At 44.1% G+C, this 26,819-nt stretch overlaps 3 protein-coding genes across 3 annotated transcripts; 2 read left to right on the top strand and 1 right to left on the bottom strand.

Moving 5' to 3' along the window:
- On the top strand, positions 3,868-12,406 carry SRSF9 (serine and arginine rich splicing factor 9). Its single transcript, NM_001195566.1, is given in 4 exon segments — positions 3,868-4,083; positions 7,280-7,440; positions 8,934-9,106; positions 12,250-12,406. Coding segments are annotated over 4 exon segments (666 nt in total). The 5' UTR covers positions 3,868-3,895; the 3' UTR covers positions 12,394-12,406.
- GATC (glutamyl-tRNA amidotransferase subunit C) lies at positions 12,512-23,954 on the bottom strand. The gene is made up of 4 exons (XM_001928504.5): positions 23,710-23,954; positions 23,448-23,620; positions 16,935-17,038; positions 12,512-14,861 (listed from the first exon to the last, which is right to left on the bottom strand). Exons 1-4 carry the CDS (start codon positions 23,788-23,790, stop codon positions 14,809-14,811), a joined length of 411 nt encoding a protein of 136 aa, XP_001928539.1. The 5' UTR covers positions 23,791-23,954; the 3' UTR covers positions 12,512-14,808.
- On the top strand, positions 22,318-25,861 carry TRIAP1 (TP53 regulated inhibitor of apoptosis 1). Its single transcript, XM_021072517.1, has 2 exons — positions 22,318-24,042; positions 24,908-25,861. The coding sequence occupies exons 1-2, from the start codon at positions 23,854-23,856 to the stop codon at positions 24,989-24,991; spliced, it is 273 nt and encodes a 90-aa protein (XP_020928176.1). The 5' UTR covers positions 22,318-23,853; the 3' UTR covers positions 24,992-25,861.

Here is a 26,819-nt window from a genome sequence, read left to right as displayed (position 1 = left end):
AATTCTTTGCCTCAGCCATACTGTAGGGCGGTGGAGGTTGCCCGTGGTCTGCCAAGATCTCTTCGATATGGGCAATCACTCCTCCTGTCCTTTTTGTCTGAAAAGCCCTCCCCTTCCTCCCTAAGGTTATCTCCTATGGTTAGCTCAACCTAAACATCTCCTCCTAGAAGCCTTCCTTATAATCTCTCTAAGCCTAGGTTAGGTGGTCTCACAGCAGTTTACCCTCATCACAACTGTGCTCTAAATGACTGTTTGAATAGCAATTTGAATAGACACCTTGAAGACAGAGTGGTATTACTGCATGCATACAGAGCCTAAATTATAGTATGCACTTGATGATGTTGAATAACCAGATGAGCAAAGGCTCAAAAGGGTGTTCCTGTCTAGTATCTCTGGCCTGAGCAAAGAATGGGTCCATGGGTCCCTTAAACATGAGGCCACAATTTTGGTTTCATTTGGGTTCCAACTCGCAAAGATTAGTACCTGGGCTCACAGAAACAAAATCCACCTTGGGTTTCCCTGGATGATCACAAATGACTCCAAGCAATTTAGCTGTCTTCCTCCTAATCCAGAAAGGCTATGCCTGTCACATCCTCACATTTGGGCACATCTAGGCTAGGTATGAACCCCTTTGGTGATGGCAAGCTGCAAGATTTTGCATAATACAAGCTGAATCATTACTGTTTATACCTGAAGTCCTATTAGGTCACTTAGCTGACTCCACTTCTCTCTCCCTAAGAGACAACCCAACTGTCTTCAACAGCACTTTCCAGGCAACAATCATGTGGGAGTGGTAGGACTCAGAGGGTGGTGTTAAAATATCTAAGCACAGGAGTTCCCTGGTGGCTCAATGAGTGTTTCACTGCTGTGGTGAGGGTTCAATCCCTGGCCCCAGGACTTCTGCATGCTGTGGGCATGGCCAAAACAGTATATGTGTGTACACACACACATACACACTTAATCACACCCCCTCCAAATGAAGAAGCATCTGGACTTTAGGAGGCCTTTAGAATATGTAAGCTCCTATATACTCTGGCCAGGGCTCTTTCCTGCTTGCCTTCTTAAGATTAGCAAAGAACAGCTAGAAGCTTTACATGATCCCGAACCCAACAGATGGTTCTGTTTTATTTTAGCAATAATTTATTGTTTTATTCCAAGTACGAAAGTAGTACATGCTAATTACAGACAATTTCACAAACACAGAAAAGCACAAATAAAAATACAGAGATCATTTCCAGCAGGAGATATCACCACAAACATTTGGAAGGTTATTTTCTTCTTCTTCTTTTTTTTTTTTTGTTACAAGCAATGAAAACGATGTATTCTCTTGTACAGAACTGAATAATAAAGGCATAACATTTCCTTTTTTTCCCCCCAGAATATAAAAATGAAACACAGTTGCAATAACAATCTTCAACTTTACTGAGATGTATGACACTTAAACTGAAAGTCCCCACAATGGCATTCTTTGACCAGTTTAATAGATTCCTTCAGAATATATACTTATATGTGTATATGTACACCACTTTAAACTCATTTTAATTATAACTAAATTAGCATGAACTTAATATACTTCAAAACATTTAATACTTAACATTCAATATTATTGTTTGAACCACTCCCTTATTATCAAGGTTTAATGTTTTTAATTGCTCAAAATGCAATGAACATACAAAATTTATTGAGAATTTATGTCCTTGTGATAAAATCCTATAGTGCAATTACTGGATCAAGAGGTATATGAATATGGTCGGGGCCTGATATATACCATCAATCTGTCTTCCAAAAAGGCTATTATACACTAATAGTTATGTGTGGATGACTAATATTTTTTTTACCACACTTGTGGCATGTGGAAGTTCCCAGGCTAGGGATCCAACCTGGAGCCACAGGAGTGAAAATGCCGGATCCTTAGCTGTTAGGCCACAGGGAACTCTGAATTTTTTGTTTATTTGTTTGATTTTTTTTTTTTTTTTTTTGGCAGCATATGGAGTTCCCAAGACTCAGATCCCAGCCTCAGTTGCGACCTATACCAGATCCTTTAACCCACTGTGCAGGGCTGAGGATTTTACCTGCATCCCAGAGCTCCAGAGACACCACCAATCCTGCTGCACCACAGTGGGAACTCTTGTTTGTTTGATTTTTAAAGGCTAAGAGATGGTATAACTACAAATCAACTACATTGAGATTAAATATTGGGTTTTATTCTCTTGCTTCTGCTGGCACTAATGGAATATGTTTATATTTCCTAACTCCCCCCATTTTGTTTGTTTACTCATTGCTTTTTAGGGCCACGCCTGGCAGCATATGGAAGTTTCCAGGCTAGGGGTCAAATCAGAGCTGTAGCTGCCAGCCTACACCACAGCCACAGCCATGCCAGATCTAAACCCAGTCCGAAACCTATATCACAGCTCAGGGCAACCACGGGATCCTTAATCCACTGAGCGAGGCCAGGGATGGAACCTGCATCCTCATGGATACTAGTCAAATTCATTTCCACTGAGCCAGGACAGGAACTTCTCCCGCATTTTATTAGGAAAGTTTTCAAATATACAGAAGGGTTGAAAGAATGGTACAGGGAACACACTGAATACACCCGTCATCTAGATTCTACAGTTAACATTCTGCTGCGTTTACTTTCTCACATATCTACCCATCCAACAATTCAGAGGTTTCATTTTCAACATGAAACATCTTTCTAGATCAAGACTCTTTAGATGCAAGGCCTCATTCTTTTTTTTTTTTTTTTAAGGGCTACACGCGTGGCATATGGAGGTTCCCAGGCTAGGGGTCAAATCGGAGCTACAGCTGCAGGCCTACACCACAGCCACGTCTGCGACCTACACCACAGCTCAGGGCAACGCTGGATCCTTAACCCACTGATCGAGGCCAGGCATCAAATCTGCATCCTCATGGATGCTAGTCAGATTTATTTCCGCTGAGTCAGGATGGAGAACTCCAAGGCCTCACTCTTTTAACGTCAGTGCTTTGCACTATGGAATGTAAATGTGGAAACGTTCCAAAGTACGGGACTACCTTAAGCTCCTGAGCTTCTGAAGGACTCAGCGCGCAGGCTGGAAGCGTAGCCATGGGTTCTAAACCCAACCCCATTAGGATACACACGTTTTCTCACCTGTGACATTGCAATCCCTCCATGCTGGGTGAGGATTAAAAGCACAGATCTTGAGAAGCACTCTATAGTGACGGTCGCTATAGTTTTGTTTCTTTTACTTCCTCCTAGTCTCCGATAAGCTTCGAGTCCAAGCTACCGGGCCCACCTCAGGTCCCTCACATCCATTTTAGCCCGCCTTACACCCTTAGTTCTAAGCAACAGTAAAATAGGGACAGGGTGGCCCGGAAGGCTACAGACCTGAGGCTGAGGGCCGCGATGGCTGCTGGGGGGTCGCCCTGAGGCCCCGGCCGACTTCCTCTCTCCGGCGCCCCGCACGCGGAGTGACGGCCCGCGGGGGTTGCCCTGGTTTCTACACCCTCGTCATATCAGTAAGTGCTCACAAAAGCCTATGAGGTAGACAGCGCTACATAGGGAGAAAACTGAGGCCCAGGAAGCCTGAGTCACTTGCCCAAGTCCACGCAGCTGGCGAGTGACTGAAGTGAATCCAAAACGCCCGACTCCAAGGTCTCGCTCTCTCCAGCCGCCAGGGTCCCACTTTGCACCTACAGGGGGCGCCGGCTTGCACGCACGCGCAGTCGTTGTGGCCGCGTCCCCTTTAAGAGGGTTCCTTTTGCCTCCTCCGACCCCTTCGCTTCCGCTCGCCTTCCCACAATGCTGTGCGGCTGAGTGCCTCCGAGCCCGCGGGGACGCTGCGGGGGGACCCCGGCTGAGGCGGCGGCGGCGACGTGGGCTGCGGCGGGCCCGCGGCGTCGGGCGGTGCGGATGTCGGGCTGGGCGGACGAACGCGGCGGCGAGGGCGACGGGCGCATCTACGTGGGGAACCTTCCGACAGACGTGCGCGAGAAGGACCTGGAGGACCTGTTCTACAAGTACGGCCGTATCCGCGAGATCGAGCTCAAGAATCGGCACGGCCTCGTGCCCTTCGCCTTCGTGCGCTTTGAGGACCCCCGGTGAGGCCCCCGCACCGCCCGCCGGCCTAAGGCCCTGTGCCCCCTCCTTCCCTCATCCCCCATCCCTTTCCCGGGCCTCCCCTCCCTCCGCGCCGTAGACCCTTCACGGCGCCCCCGGGTGGAGGCTGAGGCCTCTCACCGCGGGACTCTGGGCCGTCCTTTAATCCGTCGTCACTTCCTCTGTTATTATTTTTTACTTTACTTAAAAACATAAAAGGCGGACCTTGTGAGGACCCAAGCCCGCCCAGACAGGCCTCCGCGATAGTACAGACGGGCGTTCTCTCCCTCACAGCCGGACAAGCACCCTTCGCGGGTAGCGGCCCAAGGCTTGAGAAGCTTGGCCCCTGAGCTGGCCCGGGAGAGGACTGGGTGAGGAGCAGAAGTAGTCGGTCGCCCTCCCTGGCCACCCCACCCCCAGCTGGAACTCTCCGTTGGCAGGGAGCTTGGTGCGGGAGTATGGATGCCTTTCGAGGGGGCTTTTGATGGAACAGATCGCCAGCCTCAGGGACTCGTTCTTATAAAAGCATCAGGGATTTGGGGAAACTTCTAAAACAGTCTGTTGGCATCTCTGATGTCACTCTGTCTTCTCTATTGCGGGAGGCAACTCTGGATGCTAAGGGCCCCGGGGAGTTGGAAGCTCTCGATCCTGAAACCAGCTCGAAGGAATCTTTGGTTTTGTAAAGAGTGTCGGCCCTTGGCCCAGAAAAGGCCTGAGGACTTTCAAAACTGAGGTTGGTGGTTCTTAGAAGTCACTGCACTGTGCTGCTTACCTCACTCGGGGTAAATCCAAACCCGTTCTCCATTTTTTAGCATTGTCTCAGGAAGCACGTTGCCTAGTCTGTGCCCTGTGGGCTTCACTCCGAAGACTGCCCCTGGGTCCGGGGTGGTGGTAGGAGGCAAGGGGAGCCTCGGGAGATGGGGAGGCAGGACGCATCTTGAGGTTTTGATGGCTGAAGATTCTGACAGTTCATCCCTAGTGTCTTATCATTTGCCTCAAAAGTGAAACTAGGCATCTTCACACCTAAGGTGGAAAAGGTTGCAGTTCTATTAATTAGTAATACAGTTCTAGGATTTTTTTTTTTTAACTGATGCTATGTGTCATACACCATGTTATGTATTATTTAGCATTTTCAACAGCCTATAAAATGGGTGCTTTTAATCACATTTTACAGATGAGGAAACTGAGGATTTAGAATTGATAAAAGAGAGGACTACTAAGGGAAGGTAGAATTTGACTCCCCTCTTCTGCTCCTTTGAATACAGTCTTACTATATGACATGCCTCATTGTCATCTCTTCCTTCATTCCTTTCATAGTAGAAAAGTTACCTTTTGATATTACTAAATGCCAAGTTTCAAGCAAAGCACTCCACACATAGTATCTTATTTAATCCTTATAAAAAACCTTATGAGACAGGCCATATTACTCACGTTTAATTTTAAAATCTTTTTTTTTTTTTTTTGTCTTTTTGCTATTTCTTTGGGCCGCTTCTGCGGCATATGGAGGTTCCCAGGCTAGGGGTCGAATTAGAGCTGTAGCTGCTGGCCTACACCACAGCCACAGCAACGCAGGATCCGAGCCGTGTCTGCAACCTACACCACAGCTAACGGCAACACCGGATCGTTAACCCACTGAGCAAGGGCAGGGATCGAACCCGCAACCTCATGGTTCCTAGTCGGATTCGTTAACCACTGCGCCACGACGGGAACTCCTAATTGTAAAATCTTGATCACATACTTACCTAGACACAGCCTGGTAGGTAGCAGAAGAATGATTTGAACTGAGATCAATTTTTATTCATAGTGAGATCTTAAACCCTAGCAGTTCTGCCTCTCTCCCACTATATTTTGAATATAGCTAGGGTTGAGCTGGTTGTGGTCCTCCTTGCTTTTAATCCTGTGACTAGAATCTTGGTAAGTGATTATGTGCTTGTGACAACCGAATGATGCCTTCATTAGTCCATCTTTGGTTCTGCTTGTCCTCCCAACCCCTGATGGCATTCTTTCTCCCGTCAATACAAGAGAACCAACTTGGCTTCCTTCTCTACCACCCTAGAAAAGAGTTAAAAGCATTACTCTATTGGATGTTTAGCTCTTTTGGGGAAACTGTACCCAAAGAATGGTTTTGACAATTTAATATTCCAAACCATGCTGAAAAGGTACACTTGAGGGAATTCCAAATTCCTCACAAAACACTAATGTTCCTTTGTCTTTTGAACCTTACCTTTTTTTTTTTAATAGCATTTTTTTTGTATTTTTGTTTGTTCGTTTGTTTTTTGTCTTTTCTAAGGCTGCACCCACGGCATATAGAGGTTCCCAGACTAGGGGTCTAATCGGAGCTGTAGCTGCTGGCCTATGCCACAGCCACAGCAACGCCGGATCCTTAACCCACAGCAACGCCGGATCCCTGCGAGGCCAGGGATCAAACCTGCAACCTCATGGTTCCTAGTTGGATTCGTTAACCACTGAGCCATGACGGGAACTCCTGAACCTTACCTTTTTTTAAATGAGTTTTTCTTTCTATGGACGTGATGATACTAGGCCTTGAGGAAGAATATTAAAGGACTAGTGTGTGGTGCACATTCTGAGAAACAGCTCACCAAGATTAGAGAAACACTGTTTTTTTATTGGCTTTTTTTTTTTTTTTTTTTTTTTTTTTGGTCTTTTTAGGGCTGCACCCGAGGCATATGGAAGTTCCCAAACTAGGGGTCAAATCGGAGCTGTATGGCCTACATATAGCCCCTGCAACTCAGGATCTGAGCCACGTCTGCGACCTATACCAACAGCTCACGGCAATGCCAGATCCTTAAACCGCTGAGTAAGGCCAGGGGTTGAACCCACATCCTCACAGATACTAGGATACTAGTTGGTTTGTTGCTGCTGAGCTTCGACGGGAACTCTTTTTGTTGGCAAATAAACTCCCTTTATTTTTTTCTGAATTAGTCCTCTTAATCTGTTTTCTATCCATTATCATTTCATACCTAGAGAACCCTGTGTGACAGTTGTAAAGTTATTGCCAATATTGTGAAAGGTCTTTAAAGCAGTAGTGCATCAGATTCCAGAGTTTTGTTCTTTTGAGTGTGTGTGTTTTTTTTTTTTCCTTACTTGAGATTTTCTTTTATACTTGTTACTCTTGCCATTCACTGGCAAGTCACTTGGCCCTCCTGAGCAGCACTAACTCCAAACTTTCCTTTGCAGAGATGCTGAAGATGCCATTTATGGAAGGAACGGTTATGATTATGGCCAGTGTCGCCTTCGTGTGGAGTTCCCCAGGACTTATGGAGGTCGGGGTGGGTGGCCCCGTGGTGGGAGGAATGGGCCTCCTACAAGAAGATCTGATTTCCGAGTTCTTGTTTCAGGTATGTTCCTTTCAAACTGAATGAGATGGTGCATGTAAAATACTTAGTACAGAGTCTGGCCTTCAAGAAATGTTAGCTGTTATTCTTCAGTACGTGGTATATGTGGGATTTTCTTTTCAACAGCCCATACACAGTGACAGTCTAAAGCCCAGCCAGTGAGGCAGGTACCTTGCCAATGAAATTTCACTGATAGTGCAGCTTGGTAGAACATAAACTTGCTTCATATAAAGTACTTTCTGGTGTTGGAAGGGAAGATGATAGCAAAACCCCTTGAACTGGAATTCTAAAGACAATGTGCCCTGGTATCCAACTTGCTAGAAGGATATTCCAAAAGCCAGATTTGAACAAACTACCTAGCCTGGGATCTTAAAATAGGCCAGATTTTGTGGTAGTTTTGGAATTATTGTAAAAAAGAAACCAAAAACAAACAAACAGACAAAAACCCTTGGAATCTTAGGGATTGTATTGCAAAGTATAGAACAAAATGTCTAGTGTTGATAAGTGATGAAATGCTTAGAGGTTTATTCATCTTTTTGAAATATTAACACACTGGTAAAAACCTGGGGTCTTCCACAGGGGTGTTTTAGGGCCCTGGTGGAATGAAATGTGTTGAGGCACCTGGCACCTTCTTAGATGTCAGTGTTGCACAGCAGACCATGGTGCTTAAGAGTGATACTGTGAGTATCTGCCTATCTGTGTCCCTTTGTAATTTTTTAACCCCAGAACTCTATTCCCTCCTTCAGGATGTCATACATATCTTTTTTTCTCTCCATGCTGCTCTGAAATCCTGCTTAGAAAACTATTAGGAATTGGCTGCAGTCCTGAGCTGTGACCGGTAAACACAGCCTTTGAGAGCAGGAGCACATTTCCCTTTCATGACATCAGGTAGGGTTGTATGACTCCCAACTAGTTTTAGCGTCTGAGTCTTACCTTTCCCCCCACTGTATTGAGGAGTGTTGGTGATCTTTTAAGAGGTACTCTGTCTAGTTTGTCAGTCATTCACACTTGCAAGGAAGCAAACTTTAAATTTTTGTTGTGTTATTTCAGCCATAGTTTGGTTATTTTATTGGACAGTTTCAAATTTCCCATGTCCTGGGAACCCAGTCAGGCAAGAAATAATTGGTACCAATAAATTTTATAATGGAAAAAATTAGAAGTCAAAATCTTAGGAGTTACTAATTATAAAGGACAAGGAAGGAGAGATTCTGAATTGTTAGTGATGCTAAACCTATAACGGGACGGACTTCTTGCTCTGTTGGAAAGGCTTGGTGCCTGGAAGATTACCCTAGGTCCAGCTTCTTATGGTGGTTTACCACACATACTTTATTGCTCTTCTCTGGTTTTGTGTCCCTTATGGAAAATTGTGATTTGGGGACCCATAGGATTTAAAAGTAGTGATTGATGGAGAAGAGACCCTAGGTCTTGATGGCTCTTATCAGGTAGTTAACATGGATGAAGGATGTGGCCTCTTCTCTTATGTTCTCCATGCCTAGGACTTCCTCCATCAGGCAGCTGGCAGGACCTGAAAGATCACATGCGAGAAGCTGGGGACGTCTGTTACGCGGATGTACAGAAAGATGGAATGGGGATGGTTGAATATCTCAGAAAAGAAGACATGGAATATGCCCTGCGTAAACTGGATGACACCAAATTCCGCTCTCATGAGGTGGGTCCCCACCTTCTGTTGAGCTTGTACTCAGATCACTCCACCTAAAGCTGACCTTGACAAAGTAGCAACAGGCCATGCATTTACCATTTGATGTCTTCACAGTATCACTAAAGATGTTTTTGTTGTTGTTGTCTTTTTAGGGCTGCACCCATGGCATATGGAGGTTCCCAGGCTAGGGGTCTAATCAGAGCTGTTGCTGCCGGCCTACGCCACAGCCACAGCAATGCCAGATGCAAGATGTGTCTGTGACCTATACCACAGCTCACGGCAGTGCGGATCCTTAACCCACTGAGCAAGGCCAGGGATCAAACCCGCAACCTCATGGTTCCTAGTCCATTTGTTTCTGCTGCGCCATGACAAGAACTCCTAAAGATCTATTTTAAGGGGACAGAGCCAAGGAATTCATCATGCGTAGGCCCTGCAGGGTCATAACAGAGAGAGGTCTGCAGTCATGGTATTTTTAACCTGGAGAGAATACTGGTACAGTCTTTGATAATGCAGATCTATTTGGTGATAACACCCTTTCACAACTGGCTTCATCTGCATTGTCGCTCCATGAACCTAATGATTATGGCTCCCCCTCCTCTGGGTCTATTCTGCGCTCTGCAGGCCAACCTGATTGTCTCAGCCCTTCTTGGTACTGTTGTCAGTGTTGAGTTGTCACTTCACTTTGTCTTTCCCAAAGTGGAGCCTCTTTGAAACTTGAGCCCTTGGCATTTTATGATTCATCACCTCACCCTGGGGACTGGGCTCTCGATGTCCTTCCTTTCAAGTAGGTAGCCGGTGCTTTGGGTTTGATTCAAATGGTGACTATTCTTTTGACATCATTGAGATCAGATAGCAGACTACCAATTGGACACTTGTTCTGGTTATCCTGTCTTGACTTGCTATGGGGATTAGGCATGTCTGGGGATATGATTTTCTAGGCCTTTTTCTTTCTCTTTTTTTTGGCCACCCCACAGCATATGGAGTTCGCAGGTCAGGGAGAGCTGCAGGTGTGGCAACACTGGATCCTTAACCCACTGTGCCATACCGGGGATCAAACATGTATCCCAGCACTCCAGAAACGCCACAGATCCTGTTGTGCCACAGCAGGAACTCCCCATTTCTTTTTCTGAGGATTCATATAATTCCCTAACTTTAAGAGTTGGAGTCTGCATGGCTTAAACAGTGCTTTTGCTCAGTCTGTCCTCTGGGGCTTGAATTTGTAGCAGAAACAAAACAGCACTTGGTCCTTAGCTATATTGCAAAGCAGGGCCTCAGTAAGGGTACTTCAAATTCCTGACTTCATTGAAGGAAATTCCCACAGTGGGTCAAGAATACAACTTCAGGAGTTCCCGTTGTGGCTCAGTGGTTAACGAACCTGAATAGTGTCCATGAAGACGTGGGTTCAATCCCTGGCCTTGCTCAGTGGGTTAAGGATCCAGCGTTGCCGAGAGCTGTGGTGTAGGTCACAGACATGGCTCAGATACCATGTGGCTATGGTGTAGGCTAGCAGCTACAGCACCAATTTGACCCCTAGCCTGGGAATTTCCATATGCCACAGGTGCGGCCCTAAAAAGACGAAAATAAATAAATAAATAAATGGTAGACTCCAACTTCAGGAATTCCCATCATGGCTCAGCGGAAACAAATCTTATCAGTATCCATGAGGATGATGTTCAATCCCTGGCCTCAGTCAGTGGGTTAAGGTTCCAGTGTTGCCATGAGCTGTGGTGTAGGTTGTAGATGTGGCTTGGATCTGGTGTTGCTATGGCTGTATTGTAGGCCGGGGGCTAAAGCTCTGATTTGACCCCTAGCCTGAGAACCTCCATATGCTACAGGTGCAGCCCTAAAAAAAAGAATCCAACTTAAGTGGCTCATATTGCTGCGGTGATGCAGATTTGATTCCTAGCCCAGGAATTTCCATATGCCACAAGTGCGACCATAACATTAAAAAACCTCTAAAACTTTTTAGGAGTTCCCTTCGTGGCTCAGTGGTTAACGAATCCAACTAGGAACCATGAGGTTGAGGGTTCGATCCTTGGCCTCGCTCAGTGGGTCAAGGATCTGGTGTTGCCATGAGCTGTGGTGTAGGTTGCGGACGTGGCTTGGATCTGGTGTTGCGGTGGTTCTGGTGTAGGCCGGTGGCTACAGCTCTGATTAGACCCCTAGCCTGGGAACCTCCGTATGCTGCAGGTGTGGCCCTAGAAAAGACAAAAAAAAAAAAAGGTTTTTTTGTTGTTTTTTTTTTAATTACTGACTTCAGGAGTTCCCATTATGGCTCAGTGGTTATGGACCCAACTAATATCCATGAGGATTCGGTTTTGATCCTGGCCTTGCTCAGTGGTTAAGGATCCAGCGTTGCCGTGAGCTGTGGTGTAGGTCGCAGATGCGGCTGGGATCTGGCTTTGCTGTGCCTGTGGTGTAGGCTGGCAGCTGCAGCTCCAATTCAGCCCCTAGCCTGGAAACCTCCATATGCAAAAAACAAACAAAAAATTACTCACTTCATTGAGGGAAAAAGCATCCCGATTCTTTTATCTTAACATCATTAGATCTGAGAATGCTGGCTGAGGGCAGAAGGCATGGAGATAGTCCAACCTGGACATGATTCCTCTGCTGCTTATTAACATTTTAGCCGAAATAACTCTCTGAATCCTGGTTCCTCCATATGCAGGATAGTGACAATAATTTAGCTAAATTATGAAGATAACTAAGCATCTAGTTCACATCCTATCTTGGGAAGTGCTGCATCCAGATTTGCTCCTTCCATAGGTGCCCATCCAGAAATGCATATGAAGTGGCAAGGGATTGAACTATATATCTAACCTCAGATCCTTTCCAGTTCTTAGATTCTGGGGGTCAGTGACAGTAATTCAGATATGTTAACAGTAGTAGCTAGTATTTGAGTATTTAATACGTAGTCATCTTGTAACTTATTGTGTCACCTGGGGCAGCTAATATTTTTCTTCATTCCTGAAATGGGCTAGGAAGAATACCTACCTCCTGCACTATTGTGAGAGTTTAATGAGATAACATTGCACCAAGCAAACAGTAAGTGCTCAATACTTAACTATTATTGTTAGGCAGCCATGTTAGGTGTTGGTGTGCTTTATTCATCTGGGTCTTATTTTTTCTTTACTTTTTTGTTTGAATTTCAGGGTGAAACTTCCTACATCCGAGTTTATCCAGAGAGAAGCACCAGCTATGGCTACTCACGGTCTCGGTCTGGGTCAAGGGGCCGTGATTCTCCATACCAAAGCAGGGGTTCCCCACACTACTTCTCTCCTTTCAGACCCTACTGAGACAGGTGATGGGAATTTTTTTCTTTATTTTTTAGGTGAACTGAGCTGCTTTATGCTCAGAATCTACATTCCAGATTAATGATTTAGTGTCTTAGGAAATTTTTTTAATTTTTTTTTAAGGAAATAAAACTACATAATTTCTACCAGGGCCATATTAGCAGTAACACATTTTTAACTGCAGAAATGGTGGTTTTGGTTCAGAAACAAGTTGTATATTTTTCACCCCTGATTATGGGAAAAAAAATCAGTGCTGTATCTTTGTGGGTTGCTCTTCTATGGAGATCAGCAGTTACTGTGACTGAGTTGGCCCATTCTGTTTAGAAATATATTTTAAACGTTTAGTAATTGATGTGTGTGGTTGTCTTTGATTAAGTTCATAGTTTTCACCAAAGAGGCACACTGATAAATTAAAACAAAAAAATCAGAGTTCCTTGGTGGTGCACTGGGTTAAGGATCTGGTGTTGTCACTGCTGTTCCTGACCCTGGATCTTTTGTACGCCATGGGTACAGCCGAAAAAAAAAAAACCACCCCAAAATCTTTCAGTTGTAGTGGCAACTTGTACCCAACTGGTAAAGAGCAGAAGTGGATTACTGTATTTGGGAATAAAGGTAGTTGCTCTGATAGTGGTTTGAGAACTTCAATCCCAAGGGTAGATTCAGGGTTTTCTTATAATTCAAGGCTAATTGTGTAAATTAAGCTGCTTTAAAGAAAAGGGGAGGAATTCCCTCTGTGGCAAAGTGGGTTAAAAATCTGACTGCAGTAGTTTGGGTTGCTGTGGAGGCAAGGGTTTGATCCCTGGCCTGGCGCAGTGGGTTAAGGATCCAGCATTGCCACCACTGTGGCAGGGATCAAATCCAGCTGTGGCATAGGTCATCACTGTGGCTTAGATTTGATCCCTGGTCCAAGAACTTTCATATGTTCCATGGGTCTGGCAAAAAAAGGAAAAGGGGAGCATTGCAGATAAGAGAAGGGAGTGGGGAGGCTTTTTATTTTTGTTTACTTTGCTTTTTTAGGGCCATACCCGTGGCATATGGAGGTTCCCAGGCTAAGGGTCAAATCGGAGCTACAACTTCCAGCCTACCCCACAGCTTCAGCAACACAGGATCCAAGCTGTGTCTGCAACCTTCACCACAGCTCACGGCAACACCAGATCCTTAAGCCCCTGAGCGAGGCCAGGGATCGAACCCATTCCTAGTAAGATTCATTTCCGATGTGCCACGACAGGAACTCCAGGAAGGCTTTTTTAAGTGGGCACCAGCATAAAGATCATCGGGAAATTCTTACCCAAAACCAACTTTGGCAGTTGGTTAGAAAAAAAAAAAAATCTCTTAAGTTTTGGTTCTATCACTTTCATTCCTAAATTTGTCTCATTTGTCCTTGGTATCTGAGCTTTAAAAAACAAAACGTGGAGTTCCCATCATGGCTCACTGGTAACAAACCTTACTTATATTCATTGAAGACGTGGGTTCCATCCCTGGTCTCACTCAGTGGGTTGCCATGAGCTGTGATGTAGGTCGCAGATGTGGCACAGATCCCACATTTCTGTGGCTGTAGTATAGCCTGGCAGCTACAGCTCTGATTCAACCACTAGCCTGGGAACTATGCCCTGGGTGCAGCCTTAAAAAGACAAAAAATAAACAAACCCAGAACAAAAAAAAATCCCCACTATCTTGGATTCTGCTTAAGTTCAGTAATCATGGAACTGGGGGCCTACTCTGTTGCAGGCCCAGGGCTACATTAAAAAAAAAAAAAAAAAAAAAAAAAAAAAAAAAACACTTTATTGAAATATAATTATCTGTAAAATGCTGTACTTATTTAATGTATACAATTCAATGAGTTTGGGGTTAAGTATACTGGTATGAAATCACAACCATGAAGGCCATATACATATCTATCACCTACCTCCTAAAGCTGCCTCCCTACTCCTTTAACCTCAGCAGAAAGTCAGCCCTCTGCTTGGAAGAAGGTGGGTACCCTGGAACAAATTTAAGTATGTTCAGTAAAAGTAAAAGGCTGCTCAAGTTGACAGTCTGAAAAGGATAGCTCAGGCTGTCAACACAGTGATCAGATGCAGTGTCTAACAGTTACATAAACAAAAAAGGTCACTTTAAGTACAGCTTGGTAGACAGTCTTTTGAGGGAAGGGATCAAGCTATCCATACTTAATGGCCTGTGAGTAAATACTTGATCCATTTCCTTGGAAATCGGCAATACCTTCTACTTCCACTGGCATCAGGAACTCTTTGGCTAGATCTTTCCCAAGTCGGTCTTCAGAAGAGTCACTTACTAAAAAATGCCTAACCATCAATTTTTTTTCCAGGTGACTGAAGGAAGTGGGAATATTTGCGTTCATAATAACAAAATACTGTTGTTGTCCTTCCAATGTTCATAGAACACTCCTTCCCAGAAGAGTACTCAGCGGAATGAGAAGGGCTCTTTTTCATCCAGCTTTGACCAAGAGATATTACCTGTTTGAAAACAATAACAAAAAGGAATTTTTAGTTAAGCCTGCTTCCCAACCGGCTCTACACTGAGCTAACTTACCACATGGTTTGTCATGAAAAATAAGCAATATAAATAAGTGTAGTTATTAAGCTTTAAGAACCATGGTTCACAGATACTTTTTTTTACTCTGAATATATATATTTTTTTTAATTGAAGTACAGTTGATTTACAGTGTTGTGTTAGTTTTTTTGAGTGCACATTTTCAGTAAGTAGCAGATAGTTTAATTTGTCATTTTTTATGCATGCATATGGGAGAGGAAAGAGAGATTATGATTGTAAACTCAGTTTGTCCCAAGACACAAATTTTTCTTTTTGGAGTTCCTGTCATGGCTCAGTGGTTAAGAACCAGACTAGCATCCATAAGGACGCAGGTTGGATCCCTGGCCTCGCTTAGTGGCTTAAGGATCAGAGTTGCTGAGCTGTGGTGTAGGTGGCAGACGTGGCTCGGATCTGGCGTTGCTGTGGCTGTGGTGTAGGCCGGCAGCTACAGCTCCGATTGGACCCCTAGCCTAGGAACTCCATATGCTGAGGGTGCTGCCCAAAAAGACAAAAAGAAGAAAAAAGAAAAAATTTTTTTCTTTTTAATGGCTGCACCAGAAGCATATGGAAGTTCCCAGGCTAGGGACTGAATCCCAGCTGCACCTGCAACTGGGTCCTTTAACCCACTGTGCTGCTGGGCCAGGGATCAAAACCCATACTGCTGCAGTCAGCTTCTTAACTCACTGCACCACAGCAGGAACTCCCCAAGATGCATATTCTGACACAAGGTTCTATTTGAGAAATAGCATGTGTGATCAACAGATACGTCTGCTGAAATGGCAACAACTATCAGAATGAGTTGAGAGATTATAAAATCTTATTTCTCTGCACAATTAACTAAAGTGGTTTAGTTAATAAGAGGCATGATTAAGAGTTAAGCACACGTATCTTTTAGGTTTCCTTCCCATCCTTGCTTCAACCAGAGCTTTCCTTTAACTGGTTGGTCTTGATCAAAGAGAGAATTCCTGAGCTAGAGGGCTGATGTGTATCTCTGGAGGCTTCTCAGGATGGTTCTCCTCTGAAGAACTTGAAGTTGGCACTTGGAAAGCCATCTACCTGGAGTGGTTAGTCCCATCCCCAAATGTCCAGAGGGATGCAGTAGCTCTGAGGACTCACCCATCAACAGTTCAAACCACCTAAGGTTCTGGGTTTTATTACTGGCCCAGGGTTATTTTAAAGTTTCCACTTAAAATATCTGTAGGAGCTCCTGCTGTGGCATAATGTGATCAGTGGCCTTTTTGGGAGCAGTGGGATGCAGGTTCGATCCCCAGCCCGGCACAGTGGGTTAAGGATCTGGCGTTGCAGCTCAGATCTGATCCCTGGCCTGGGAGCTCCATGTGCCTTGGGGTAGCCAAAAATGAAAAAATAAAAACTAATAGTTACAGAGAAATTTAAACATGCAAATCTCTACACTAGGATATGCAAATTGATGATTCACAGGCAGTGTCTAGCTTGCAGGTATGTTTTATTTGCAAGGTATTTTATTTTTTAAAATCTTGAATTAGTTATCATACACTTAAAATAGCACACAAAATGCCAGATGTCCAGGTTCTCTGAGAAAATGGGCTCCCATTCCTGGTTTGTTTGTTGTTTCCAGTTTTATTGAGATATAATCGACAGGTAAAATATAATTGACATGTGACATTGTATAAGTTTAAGGCATACAACACAATGATTTGATATATGTATATATTGCAAAATGGTTACTATAAGATTAATTAACATCTATCATCTCACATAGTTACAGTTTCTTCTCTTGTGATGAGAACTTTTAATGTCTACTCTTAGCAACTTTCAGATATTCAGTATTGTTAACTATATAGTCCCGACATTACATCCCCAGGACTTACTTCACTTATAACTGGAAGCTTATACCTTTTGACTACCTTCATCTATTGCTACTTTATACTTTTTAAAGTGCTTTCACATAGACAATCTGGGTTATATTCTTAGTTTACTGTGGGACAGTCTGTGAAGCCATTCTGGGCAACACATACCTGGGGGGGCCACAAAATACTCCTCCACAACTCGATGGGAGTTTTGTAGTAGTTCTTCAGCACAGTTGCCTTCTACCACATTGTCGGATCTCAGGTACAGACATCTACAAAACCAGAAGTTTAAGGTTACCTTCTCAGAACAGGGCTTCTATGGTAAGGTAGAGAGGGTCGAGAAGGAGAAAAAGGAGCAGCACATTGGGTTAGAGTAACTGCTCAAAGATGGAGGCACTGTGGTCAGTGGTAGAGCAAATAACAGTATAGTTTACAGATTCTCCCAACAACCCTGTGAGGTAAGTAGTAATTATTCCTTAGGATTGATATGTTTAATAAATATTTTTTGCTGATTACTATGTGTAAGTCGCTTTTGGTGGAGATAGGTAAAAGTCAGTTAAATCTTAAGAGGTAAGCAGTGCTTGCCAAGGGAATTGAAAAGGGAACCTAACCCAGCCTGGGTGAGGAATATGTATTCAGAATAGGTAATATTATTCCTTTGCCACAGTTAAGAAATAGCTGGATTGGGTGGATGGAAATGGACTTCCAGGCAGGTGCAGAAACTTGCTCAAAAGTGGTTATAAATGACTTAAGCTCCTAAGTGACAGGCCTGGGAACCAACTCTGGTTCCCCTAAGATGAGTGCTTTTTCCATTGCAGCCACCTTTGTGGATATAAGTACCTGCCCTTGTAAGATGTACCACAAACACAGCTTAAGAATCTTCTTAGTGCCTAATAGTTTTATTAAAGTATCCAGATGGCAAACTAGTGAAACTGAACAGAAGTTGGACACATCTGTGGGGCCTTACTACTGTTCTAAGGTTTCAAAGTGCATGACAGGAAGTTCCCATTGCGGCTTGGCAGTAACAAGCCCAACTAGTATCCATGAGGACACGGGTTTGATTCCTGGCCTTGCTCAGTGGGTTAAGGATCTGGCATTGCTGGGAGCTGTGGTGTAGGTCACAGATGCGGCTCAGATCCTACGTTGCTGTGGCTGTGGTGTAGGCCAGAAGCTGTAGCTCTGATTTTGACCCCTAGCCTGGGAACCTCCACAAGCAGCTAGTGTGGCCCCTAAAAAGCAAAAACAAAAACAGAAACAAAAAACAAAAGTGTGTGACAGGAGGCTTGAGCCTGCTTCCAGATACTTGGGCTGAAAAATAAGCAGTCTGCTAAATCACTGATGGGGAGCAGCCAGTGTCTTTCTGCTTTGAGCCAGACAAGCTGAGGGCTCAACCTAATAGGACAGTGGGGCAAGGATGTGACATGAACATCTGCGTAGAGGCTGCATAGAGGGCCAAGTTGTAATGTTAAGATTCTTTTAGGAAAGGATTGGTTCTGTTTTCTTTGGGGCACCCAGCCTAGGACGAGACACAATAAACATGTATTCAAATGGTGCTAAGAGTGGACAGTTGGAGTTTATTCCAGGAGCTGGCACTGTCTTAAATGTGTTGCCCTAAACAAGTATGATCTTCTAGACCTTCAGTTTCTTGCCAAAAAAGTGAATGTTGTACTTGATTTTTTCTTTTTAACCATATGAGGTTATGGACTCATACTCATTTAAGGAAACCTGGAGAACAAAAATAAAAATCATCTATGAAGGTAACTATTGGACTTTATATTTCTGTTGGGCAACATAGCAAAAATGGCAAAGAACTTAGGCTCCTGAATCATTGCTGAATCCAAACCCCAGAGCCACAACGTGGCCTGTATGCAAGTTACTTTTTCTTTCATGTTATCAGTTTATTTGTAAAATGCTTCAGAGAATTGCTGGAAAGATTAAATGAATGTTTTAAAAGATCTGATAATGCTGGGCTTTCACTCTCATGGCAATAGGAGGTGGGTGTTGAATATCAGCTCCTTTCAGAAATGAGTTCATGCACCTCAGGTACACTTGGATCCCCACCACCCATTCAGGGAATGCCTATGCACTAAACCTGCTATAACCACACACAACATGCCTACTCCTAGGGTCTGGAAGCTAACTGTTCCTGGGTGCTTGGAGATTTTGACAAAAGACTGTACTACTCCTAAGAGGTGGTTAAGAGCTACTGCTTCCCAACAGTAGGTAGCAATTGATTCGTTCACTCATTTGGTAATTAGATTTCCTATTAAGTGACATTTCCAGAAAAATGAAATGTACCTCTTTAAATATCACATTTCCACCTAATTACTATTTAACATGGTGTTGTTACTAGAATAAACCCACACTTCTCTGTTTTGTTTTTGTTTGCTTTTTAGGGCAGCACCTGTGGCATGTGGAGGTTCCCAGGCTAGGAGTCTAATCGGAGCTACAGCTGCTGGCCTACACGACAGCCACAGCCATGTCAGATCCGAGCCTCGTCTTTGACCTACACCACAGCTCCCAGCAATGCCAGATCCTTAACCCACTGAGCAGGCCAGGGATCAAACCTGCAACCTCATGGTTCCTAGTCGGATTCACTTCCACTGCACCACGACAGAAGTCCTCTCAGGGTTGACTTTAGATGGCATATCTAGAACAGTATTTGAGAGAAGCTCTGCGTTCCAAGTCCTGTATTCTCCTCTTACTACCTGTGAAATTTTGGCAGATTACATAATCTTTCTGAGCCTTAGTTTCTTCATCTATAAAACAGATACTAGTATTTACCTTTTGGGGTTATATGTGATTAACTGAGATGTAATGCATATATAAAATTTTAATGCCTGGTACATAAGCACACTAATGCTTTTTAGCTCAAAACAAATGATAAAGGAGTTCCCACTATGGCACAGTGGGTTAATAAGCCAGCTGCAGCGGCTTGGGTCGCTGCAGAGGTGTAGGTTCAATCCCTAGTGCAGTGCAGTATGTTAACAATCTGGCATTGCCGCAGCTTTGGCATGTGTCACAGCTGCAGCTCGGATTCAGTCCCTAGCCCAGGAATTTCCATATGTTGTGGGTATGACCAAAAAAAAAAAAGGTTATTAATATGCTAAGAGATTTCTATTAGCCAGTCAGGGCCTTTACAGGTAGTGTGGCTAACACCTAAAACTTTTAACACTTGTCTTCATGTAAATGGGTTCCATTTCAAATGTCAGTGAAGGCAGTATATTCAAAACATGAAAATCCTAGAAATGTCACATCTAAAATGGAATCATTATCCCAAAATGATTCCCTACTTTATGGCAAGATTGCAAAACACTGAATACCGAGTCACTATTCCAGTTACCAGATCCAAATCTGTCTTCATCTTTCCCACAAACTCTTCTCTGAGTAATGCTGCATTTCTTTACAGTTCTCCACTAGATGACTTGGGAAATGGGAAATTGTGACTCCCCTTTGTGCTTCTATGCCCTCCTTTCCCATAGACTTTTCTTTTTAGGGCCAAACCATGGCATACGTAAGTTCTCAGGCTAGGAGTCGAATCTGATCTGCAGGTCCCAGCCTCCACCATAGCCATAACAACACCAGATCCCAGCCTCATCTGCAGCCTACACCACAGCTCATGGCAACACCAGATCCTTAACCCACTGAGTGAGGCCAGAGATTGAACCCCCTTCCCCAAAGACACTAGTGTTGGGTTCTTAACCAGCTGAGCCACAACATAGATCTTAATAAAGAACATTCCACAAATGTTTACTGAGTGTCTGCTTAGTGCTAGATGAAGATGAACAACAACAGACATGCTCCCTGAGACGTGGATGAGCAGTGGGAGAGGGGCAGAGAATCAAATATCAGTTAAATAGATGTATAAATACATGAAAAATTACAGCTCTTTGAATATCATGAAGGCCACAGGTCCTGAAAGGTAACCTGGCTCAATATAGAAGAACGAAAACTTCCTTGAGGAATTGGCAGTTGAAATCTGAAAAATTAAGGAAATTAGGTAGGTGAAAAAAAAGGAGTGTATGGGACAAGATGAAGGTAAAGGCAAGAGCCCAGAATTCTAACAAGGGAAAAGAATAGAGAGTTCTGGGAAAGCACTGTCTTGAAGAATTGGGCAGGTGCTTGGTTAAATGATATTCCCTAGGCTGTGGTGAAGTTCTCTTTATCCTAAAGAGCACTGGGAGCCACCTGTAGGTCTTAGGTGGGAGAATGACATCAGATTTCTGTTTTGGAACACTGTAGAAGTTACCATTGTGGCCCAGGGGGTTAAGAACTGACATAGCATCCCTGAGGCTGCAGGTTCAGTCCCTGGCCTGGCTCAGTGGATTGAGGATCTGGTGCTGCTGGAACCTGTGGCACTGGTCAGATAGATGAGGCTTGGATCCAGCATTGCTGTGGCTGTGGGGTAGGCCTCAGCTGCAACTCCAATTCACCTCCTAGCCTGGGAACTTCCATATGCTGCAGGTGAAGAAAAAATAAAAGAAAAAAAAAAAACTTTGGGCAAAGTGGCTAACCTCCCTAGATTTAAGCATCAGATTACAAAATAGAGGATTTGAAGGAATCAAATACAAGTGAGAACGTGAGGCTAGCAAGCACTTTACATGAAGGTTATGGTTTCTGATAGGTGTGGTTCTCCCTAATGGTACTGACTAAAGGGAACTAATCTTTCTCCTCTACCAGGAGTTTATTTTTTAAAATTCCATCAGGAAAAGGATAGGACAGCTGTAGACTGCTCCTGTCTTTATAAGCTACATATGCATTATTCCTAACAAGCTGCAGTCCCAAACAGCAAATAAGTCTGCTTTTTGAAAAAGAACATCTTTGACCCACTTCAGGTGTCACATGACAGCCAAGGATGGCTGCACCTAGCCAAGTTGAGCAAAGGTTGGAGTGAACCTTAGCATGGCTGAAGAAGACCCAGAGGCAGTGACTATGGGATGGAGAGTGTAAGGCTCAAGATGGAAAATCATGAACCAGATGATAATGTCAAGGAAAACTTAACTGATATAACCAGAAAAATTAACCAACTTCCAAAGCAAAAAGGAATCTGCTTGAAATAGATCAACATGTATTAGAATTAATGGGAGTTCCCACTGTGGCACAGCAGGAACAAATCCAACTAGTATCTGTGAGGATGTGGGTTCAATGCCTGGCCTCGCTCAGTGAGTTAAGAATCCAGTGTTGCCGTGAGCTGTGGTGCAGATTGCAGACAAGGCTTGGATCTGGTGTTGCTGTGGGTATAGTGTAGGCCAGCAGCTACAGCTCTCATTCAACCCCTAGCCTGGGAACCTCCATATGCCATGGGAGAGGGCCTAAAAAAAAAGACAAAAAAACAAAAAAATGAAAACACCTCCAAAAGAACATCTTATTTAAAAATATATTAAGATTTGGCAAAATTGGTAGAGGTGGGTAGAGGCTGCACCCTTTTGTCAAAGACCTGCCCTCCCATTGCATTACACTATTTCATCATTTGGATTATTGTTACTACTCTGCCCTCTTAGACATTTGGGGGTTCTTTTTGGTTTTTTGTGGCTTTTTTTGGGGGGGGGGTTGCTTTTTAGGGTTGCACTCGTGGCATATGAAAGTTCCCAGGCTAGGGGTCAAATTGGAGCTGCAGCTGCTGGCCTATGCTACAGCCACAGCCACAGCCACAGCAATTTGGGATCTGAGCCATGTCTGAGACCTACATACATACACCACACCTCACAGCAACGCCAGATCTTTAACCCACTGAGCAAGGCCAGGGGTCAAACCAGCATCCTCATGAACACTAGTTGGGTTTGCAACCTGCTGAGCCACAATCAGAACTCCTCATTATTTTTAACTGCCAAATATTCCAGTGTATGATGATGTATTTAGTCATGAAGGACACTTAGATTGTTTCTGGGGCATTTTGCTTCTTTTCTGTTGTTTTGTATTATAAACAGAATTGCATACTTGTGCAAACATCTTGATGCACTTTCAAAAATACTTCCATAGGAAGCCACTAGATCAGAAAATATGGTCATTAAAAAATTTTGATACGGGAATCCAACAGTAATAAGTCAGACATGAACTCACATTCTAGTAACAAATATTACGAATCAACGAAAATAAGATAATCAAGAAAAATATTAGAAGAAAATCCACAGGATAAGGAGTTAGTGACGGGAAGGTGTGAGGTATTTGAAGTGGTCAGGAAAGGCTAAAACACGCCAAGGAGACAGACTATCCACAAAAGGAATGGCAAGCGCAAAGACTCTAGAGGAGAAACGAATCTGGAGTGTGGAGAAACAGTAATGAAACCAATGTGGTTAGAGTGATAAAAGCAGTACGTCGGAGTGATAGGAAGGGATTCTTAAATCGGGCCTCGAAAGTCAAGCTTCGCAGTTCGGATTTCGTTCCTAGTTACCCTGGGAGTGACTGTAAATTCCCCTGTGGTGCAAGGGGTTAAGGATCCGGCGTTATCCCAGCTCTGATGCAGGTCGAAACTGCCGCCGGGTTCTAACCCCGGGGAAATTCAACATGCCGCGGGGGCGGCCAAAAATAAATAAAAAGGAGGGAAAGGATCCCCAACGAACAAGGTAAAGAGTGAAAGTACTTACTCGCGGGGTGACCGTGGGCAAGTTCTCGCATCTCCCTAAGGCTCTTTTCCCCTCTATGAATTGGGACACTAATCTCTACCGCCGCGAGCGAGCTTACCTGTCCTCCAGGACTGAGTCCATGGGCTCCACCCCGTCCGTGTCCACGTCGCGGAGCCGGTCGGCGAAGGCAATGGCTTTCTCCAGCCGCGCCACGGCCTCTTGGTTGCCGAAGTCCACAAGCGCTAGTCGCTCCAAATGTTCCACCAGCTCGGCCGTAATCCGGCCACTTCCCTGGGGCAATGAGGAGGGCGTGGGTCATGGATGGGGTCTGCTCCGCCTCCCGCCCGGCTTTAGCAAGGACTAGACGCTCCGGCCTTTACCTGAAGATCCGCCTTGGAGGTGAAGCCCCGGAACGCGCCCGCCGAGGCCCGAAGGCCGAGCCACACAGCCCGCGCCCACATTTCTCTCCTGCTCGGCCTCCGTAGTGCGTCCTCTCGTAAAGCCGAGCGACGCGCTTAAAAGTGATGACATCCGAGAGCGCCGTCACCGCCGCTGTCGCCGACGCCATGAACAGCGTAGGGGAGGGTTGCACGGACATGAAGCGCGAGTACGACCAGTGCTTCAATCGTTGGTTTGCCGAGAAGTTCCTCAAGGGGGAGGGCTCCGGTGACCCGTGCACTGACCTCTTCAAACGCTACCAGCAATGTGTTCAGGTGAGCGCTGCCCGGGCCCCTTCGCCTCTACCCCAGGCCCCGGCTTCTCTCTGCGGTGTCCTGGGCCATCTTATCTTGAGGGGTGAGGGTGGACAGGGCGAGGGAAAGCCTCGATGAGACTAATGGCAGGAGTTCTCTACCGTCACCACCAAGGTCACCTGATATCTCTCCGAATGACAAAGTTAAATATTTTTTGCTGCGCTTTACTTTTTACGGAGCCCATTAACATTCTTTGGTTTATGCGCAACCTAAACTTGCAAAGTGGGCATAGTTACTTGCATTGTAGGCGTGGAACACTCGCAACCAGAAATAGGAAGTGATTAGTCTGGGATCAAGTTTCCTGAACTGTGTATTTTCCATAGTTGCTGCGGATCGAGACCGAGTGTTAGCCTTCTGGCCTGTTAAGATATTATGGAGAGTCTGTTTCGTTGTTATTACCCCTCCATTGGTCTGTTTTATCTCTCTAGCTAGCAAATTTTTATTCCAGCTCAAAGAATGTGAAACTGCTTTGAATTGTAACAACAGCCCTGGGCAAGGCACTCACAGTTAGTTTAAAAACTTAAGCAATTAATTCCATGTGGAGTTGCTTTCTCCCACTTAGGAAAGTGAGGCTTGCTCAGTTACTTAAGTCCTGGAACTGATTTAACTTGTATCTGTCACAAGAGTGGTGATACTGTTTAAAATTCCACTTCTGAATTTTGATGACACAACTCTTTCCAGTCTCTCTCATCTTACACTTAATCTCACTTATGTTCAAAAGTATGGGGTTTGTTTGGTCCAGTCAGATTGACTTTGTACCATCATATTGATAAAACTTGGTCCTCAGGCTTCATGTAGATCTTTAGCATTTGTTTTCTCCCATCAGAAAGCAATAAAGGAGAAGGAAATTCCCATTGAAGGACTGGAGTTCATGGGCCATGGCAAAGAAAAGCCTGAAAGCTCTTCTTGACCTTGACAGTCACCTTGAAAATGGACTCCTCAAATCGGGAAATTGAAGACCCTGGATTGTGTCAATTAAAGTGATGAAGATAGCGGATCTATTTGATGAGTTTAGGAGGGAGGAGTTTCCTTCCTGATATTTTTCTTTCACTTGTAAAAGATGATGAGCCATCACTCTGCTTAGATTTCTGGCTTTGGCATCTCACCAGGAACTCGTGTGCTAAATGATGGGATTATTTGGGATTATGGTTGCAATACCTGTCTGGGATCAGTTTTAAATATATCTCGTATGTAAATGTAGTTAAGATTGTCGAGATGATCATGGTTTCCTGACCTCTTGAGTTATGCTGCAAAGAACTTTATATATGTACACCGTACTGGGGTAATTTTTCATGGAAGCAACTTGTTATAATCTCCTTTCTCTCAGGGAGCTGATGCTCTGGAAAGGGTTCCCAGGAGTTTTATTTTTGGTATAATAATTTAACTGAAGATTGCTGGTGGGCTGGGTTATCAAAGAAGAAGCCAGCTTTTAACAGTCCCCTGCCTTAATAAGAGGTGTCAGATCTCCTGTTAAGATGTGAAAGCTTCAGAATGCTGCTGTGAACACCATTTCAGAGCCCATGGTATGGTTCAGGAATTAAGATCCTTGGAGAAGCTATGGAGGGAGATCCTAAATCACAAAGCTTTGCTGTTGACAGCTTTCAACTTAAATCTGTAAATCTGTGTATTAAGTCAACCTGTGTATCAAAAATGCCAAAATGCTGCATCTGGTTAAGTGGAGGAAGAAAAGTTTGCTTTATCTGCCTTGTTTACTCACCCTGCCCTGTAATGCCTGTAATCATGAAGATGGAATAAATTGTAATATTCGTTTCTACCATCATTTGCCCCTGGAACTCAGTGCACCTTACGGAACATCTATGGCTCTGTAACTGCACATATTTCATACATACACTGGGAGGGGGGAGGAGCTTATATGTTTTATAACTTAAAAGTGAAGATTTATCTAAGCTAGGTAGGTAGTACGGTATAGCAACTGGAAACCTCACTGATATACTACAGTATCTCCTTAAAATGTTTACGTAATTGCACCTAAAAAAAACTGTCAGGTTCAGTTTTTTTACATGTGCCCAGGTAGTATGAAACCTGATTTACAGAAGGCCTAGATTCTATTATCCCCTTTCCACTTTACCAATTAATAACTTCATATTTAATGTGACCAGGTCCTTAATGTCATTGCAATACACTCTGCATTTACATTCTGAGGTTAAGGTCCATTATATGGAAGATACTTGGAACTCCTCTGAGGGAGGCCAGGCAGCAAGATGAAGTCCTGAACTAAGCCTGGCTACAAGCCAGTCAAAACTTTGTAGCCTCTTGAATCTTATAAAACTGTTTTGAAAGTAAAACAAATTTTACTGTAACTGCCACTGAGGGATAAAATTTTCCTGATTGTTCCTCATACTATTTTGACTTTACCCTACCCATAAAGTGACTCCAACTATTTCAGCTACTTCTAAAATTTTGAAGAGGAAATCCTAATTGCTCTTTTCAGGTGATTTTATAACTATTACTATTGTTTCTTCTAATTCTTATGGCTACAGTAAGGTTTTAATTACAGAAACAAACAAAGCCAGTACTATATGCAGAAATGCGTCATACTGCCTTTATTTCTCCAAAAGTTTCTGACCCTTCCAGCCTTCAGGATGCTAAGAGATAACCTAAGATGAGAGCCTGACACTTTTTGGAGAAAACTATGTGCCTTTAGGGATTATTCCTTAGCAAATGCTGGTGTCTCTGCCACCCAAAGTCTGCCAGGACCCCAATTTGGCCTTTAATTA

The sequence above is a fragment of the Sus scrofa genome, chromosome 14 (genome assembly GCF_000003025.6).
Source record: "Sus scrofa isolate TJ Tabasco breed Duroc chromosome 14, Sscrofa11.1, whole genome shotgun sequence".
NCBI lineage: Eukaryota > Metazoa > Chordata > Mammalia > Artiodactyla > Suidae > Sus > Sus scrofa.
Note: the sequence above shows the minus strand (reverse complement) of the source record. Positions and strands in the feature narration are given on the sequence as shown.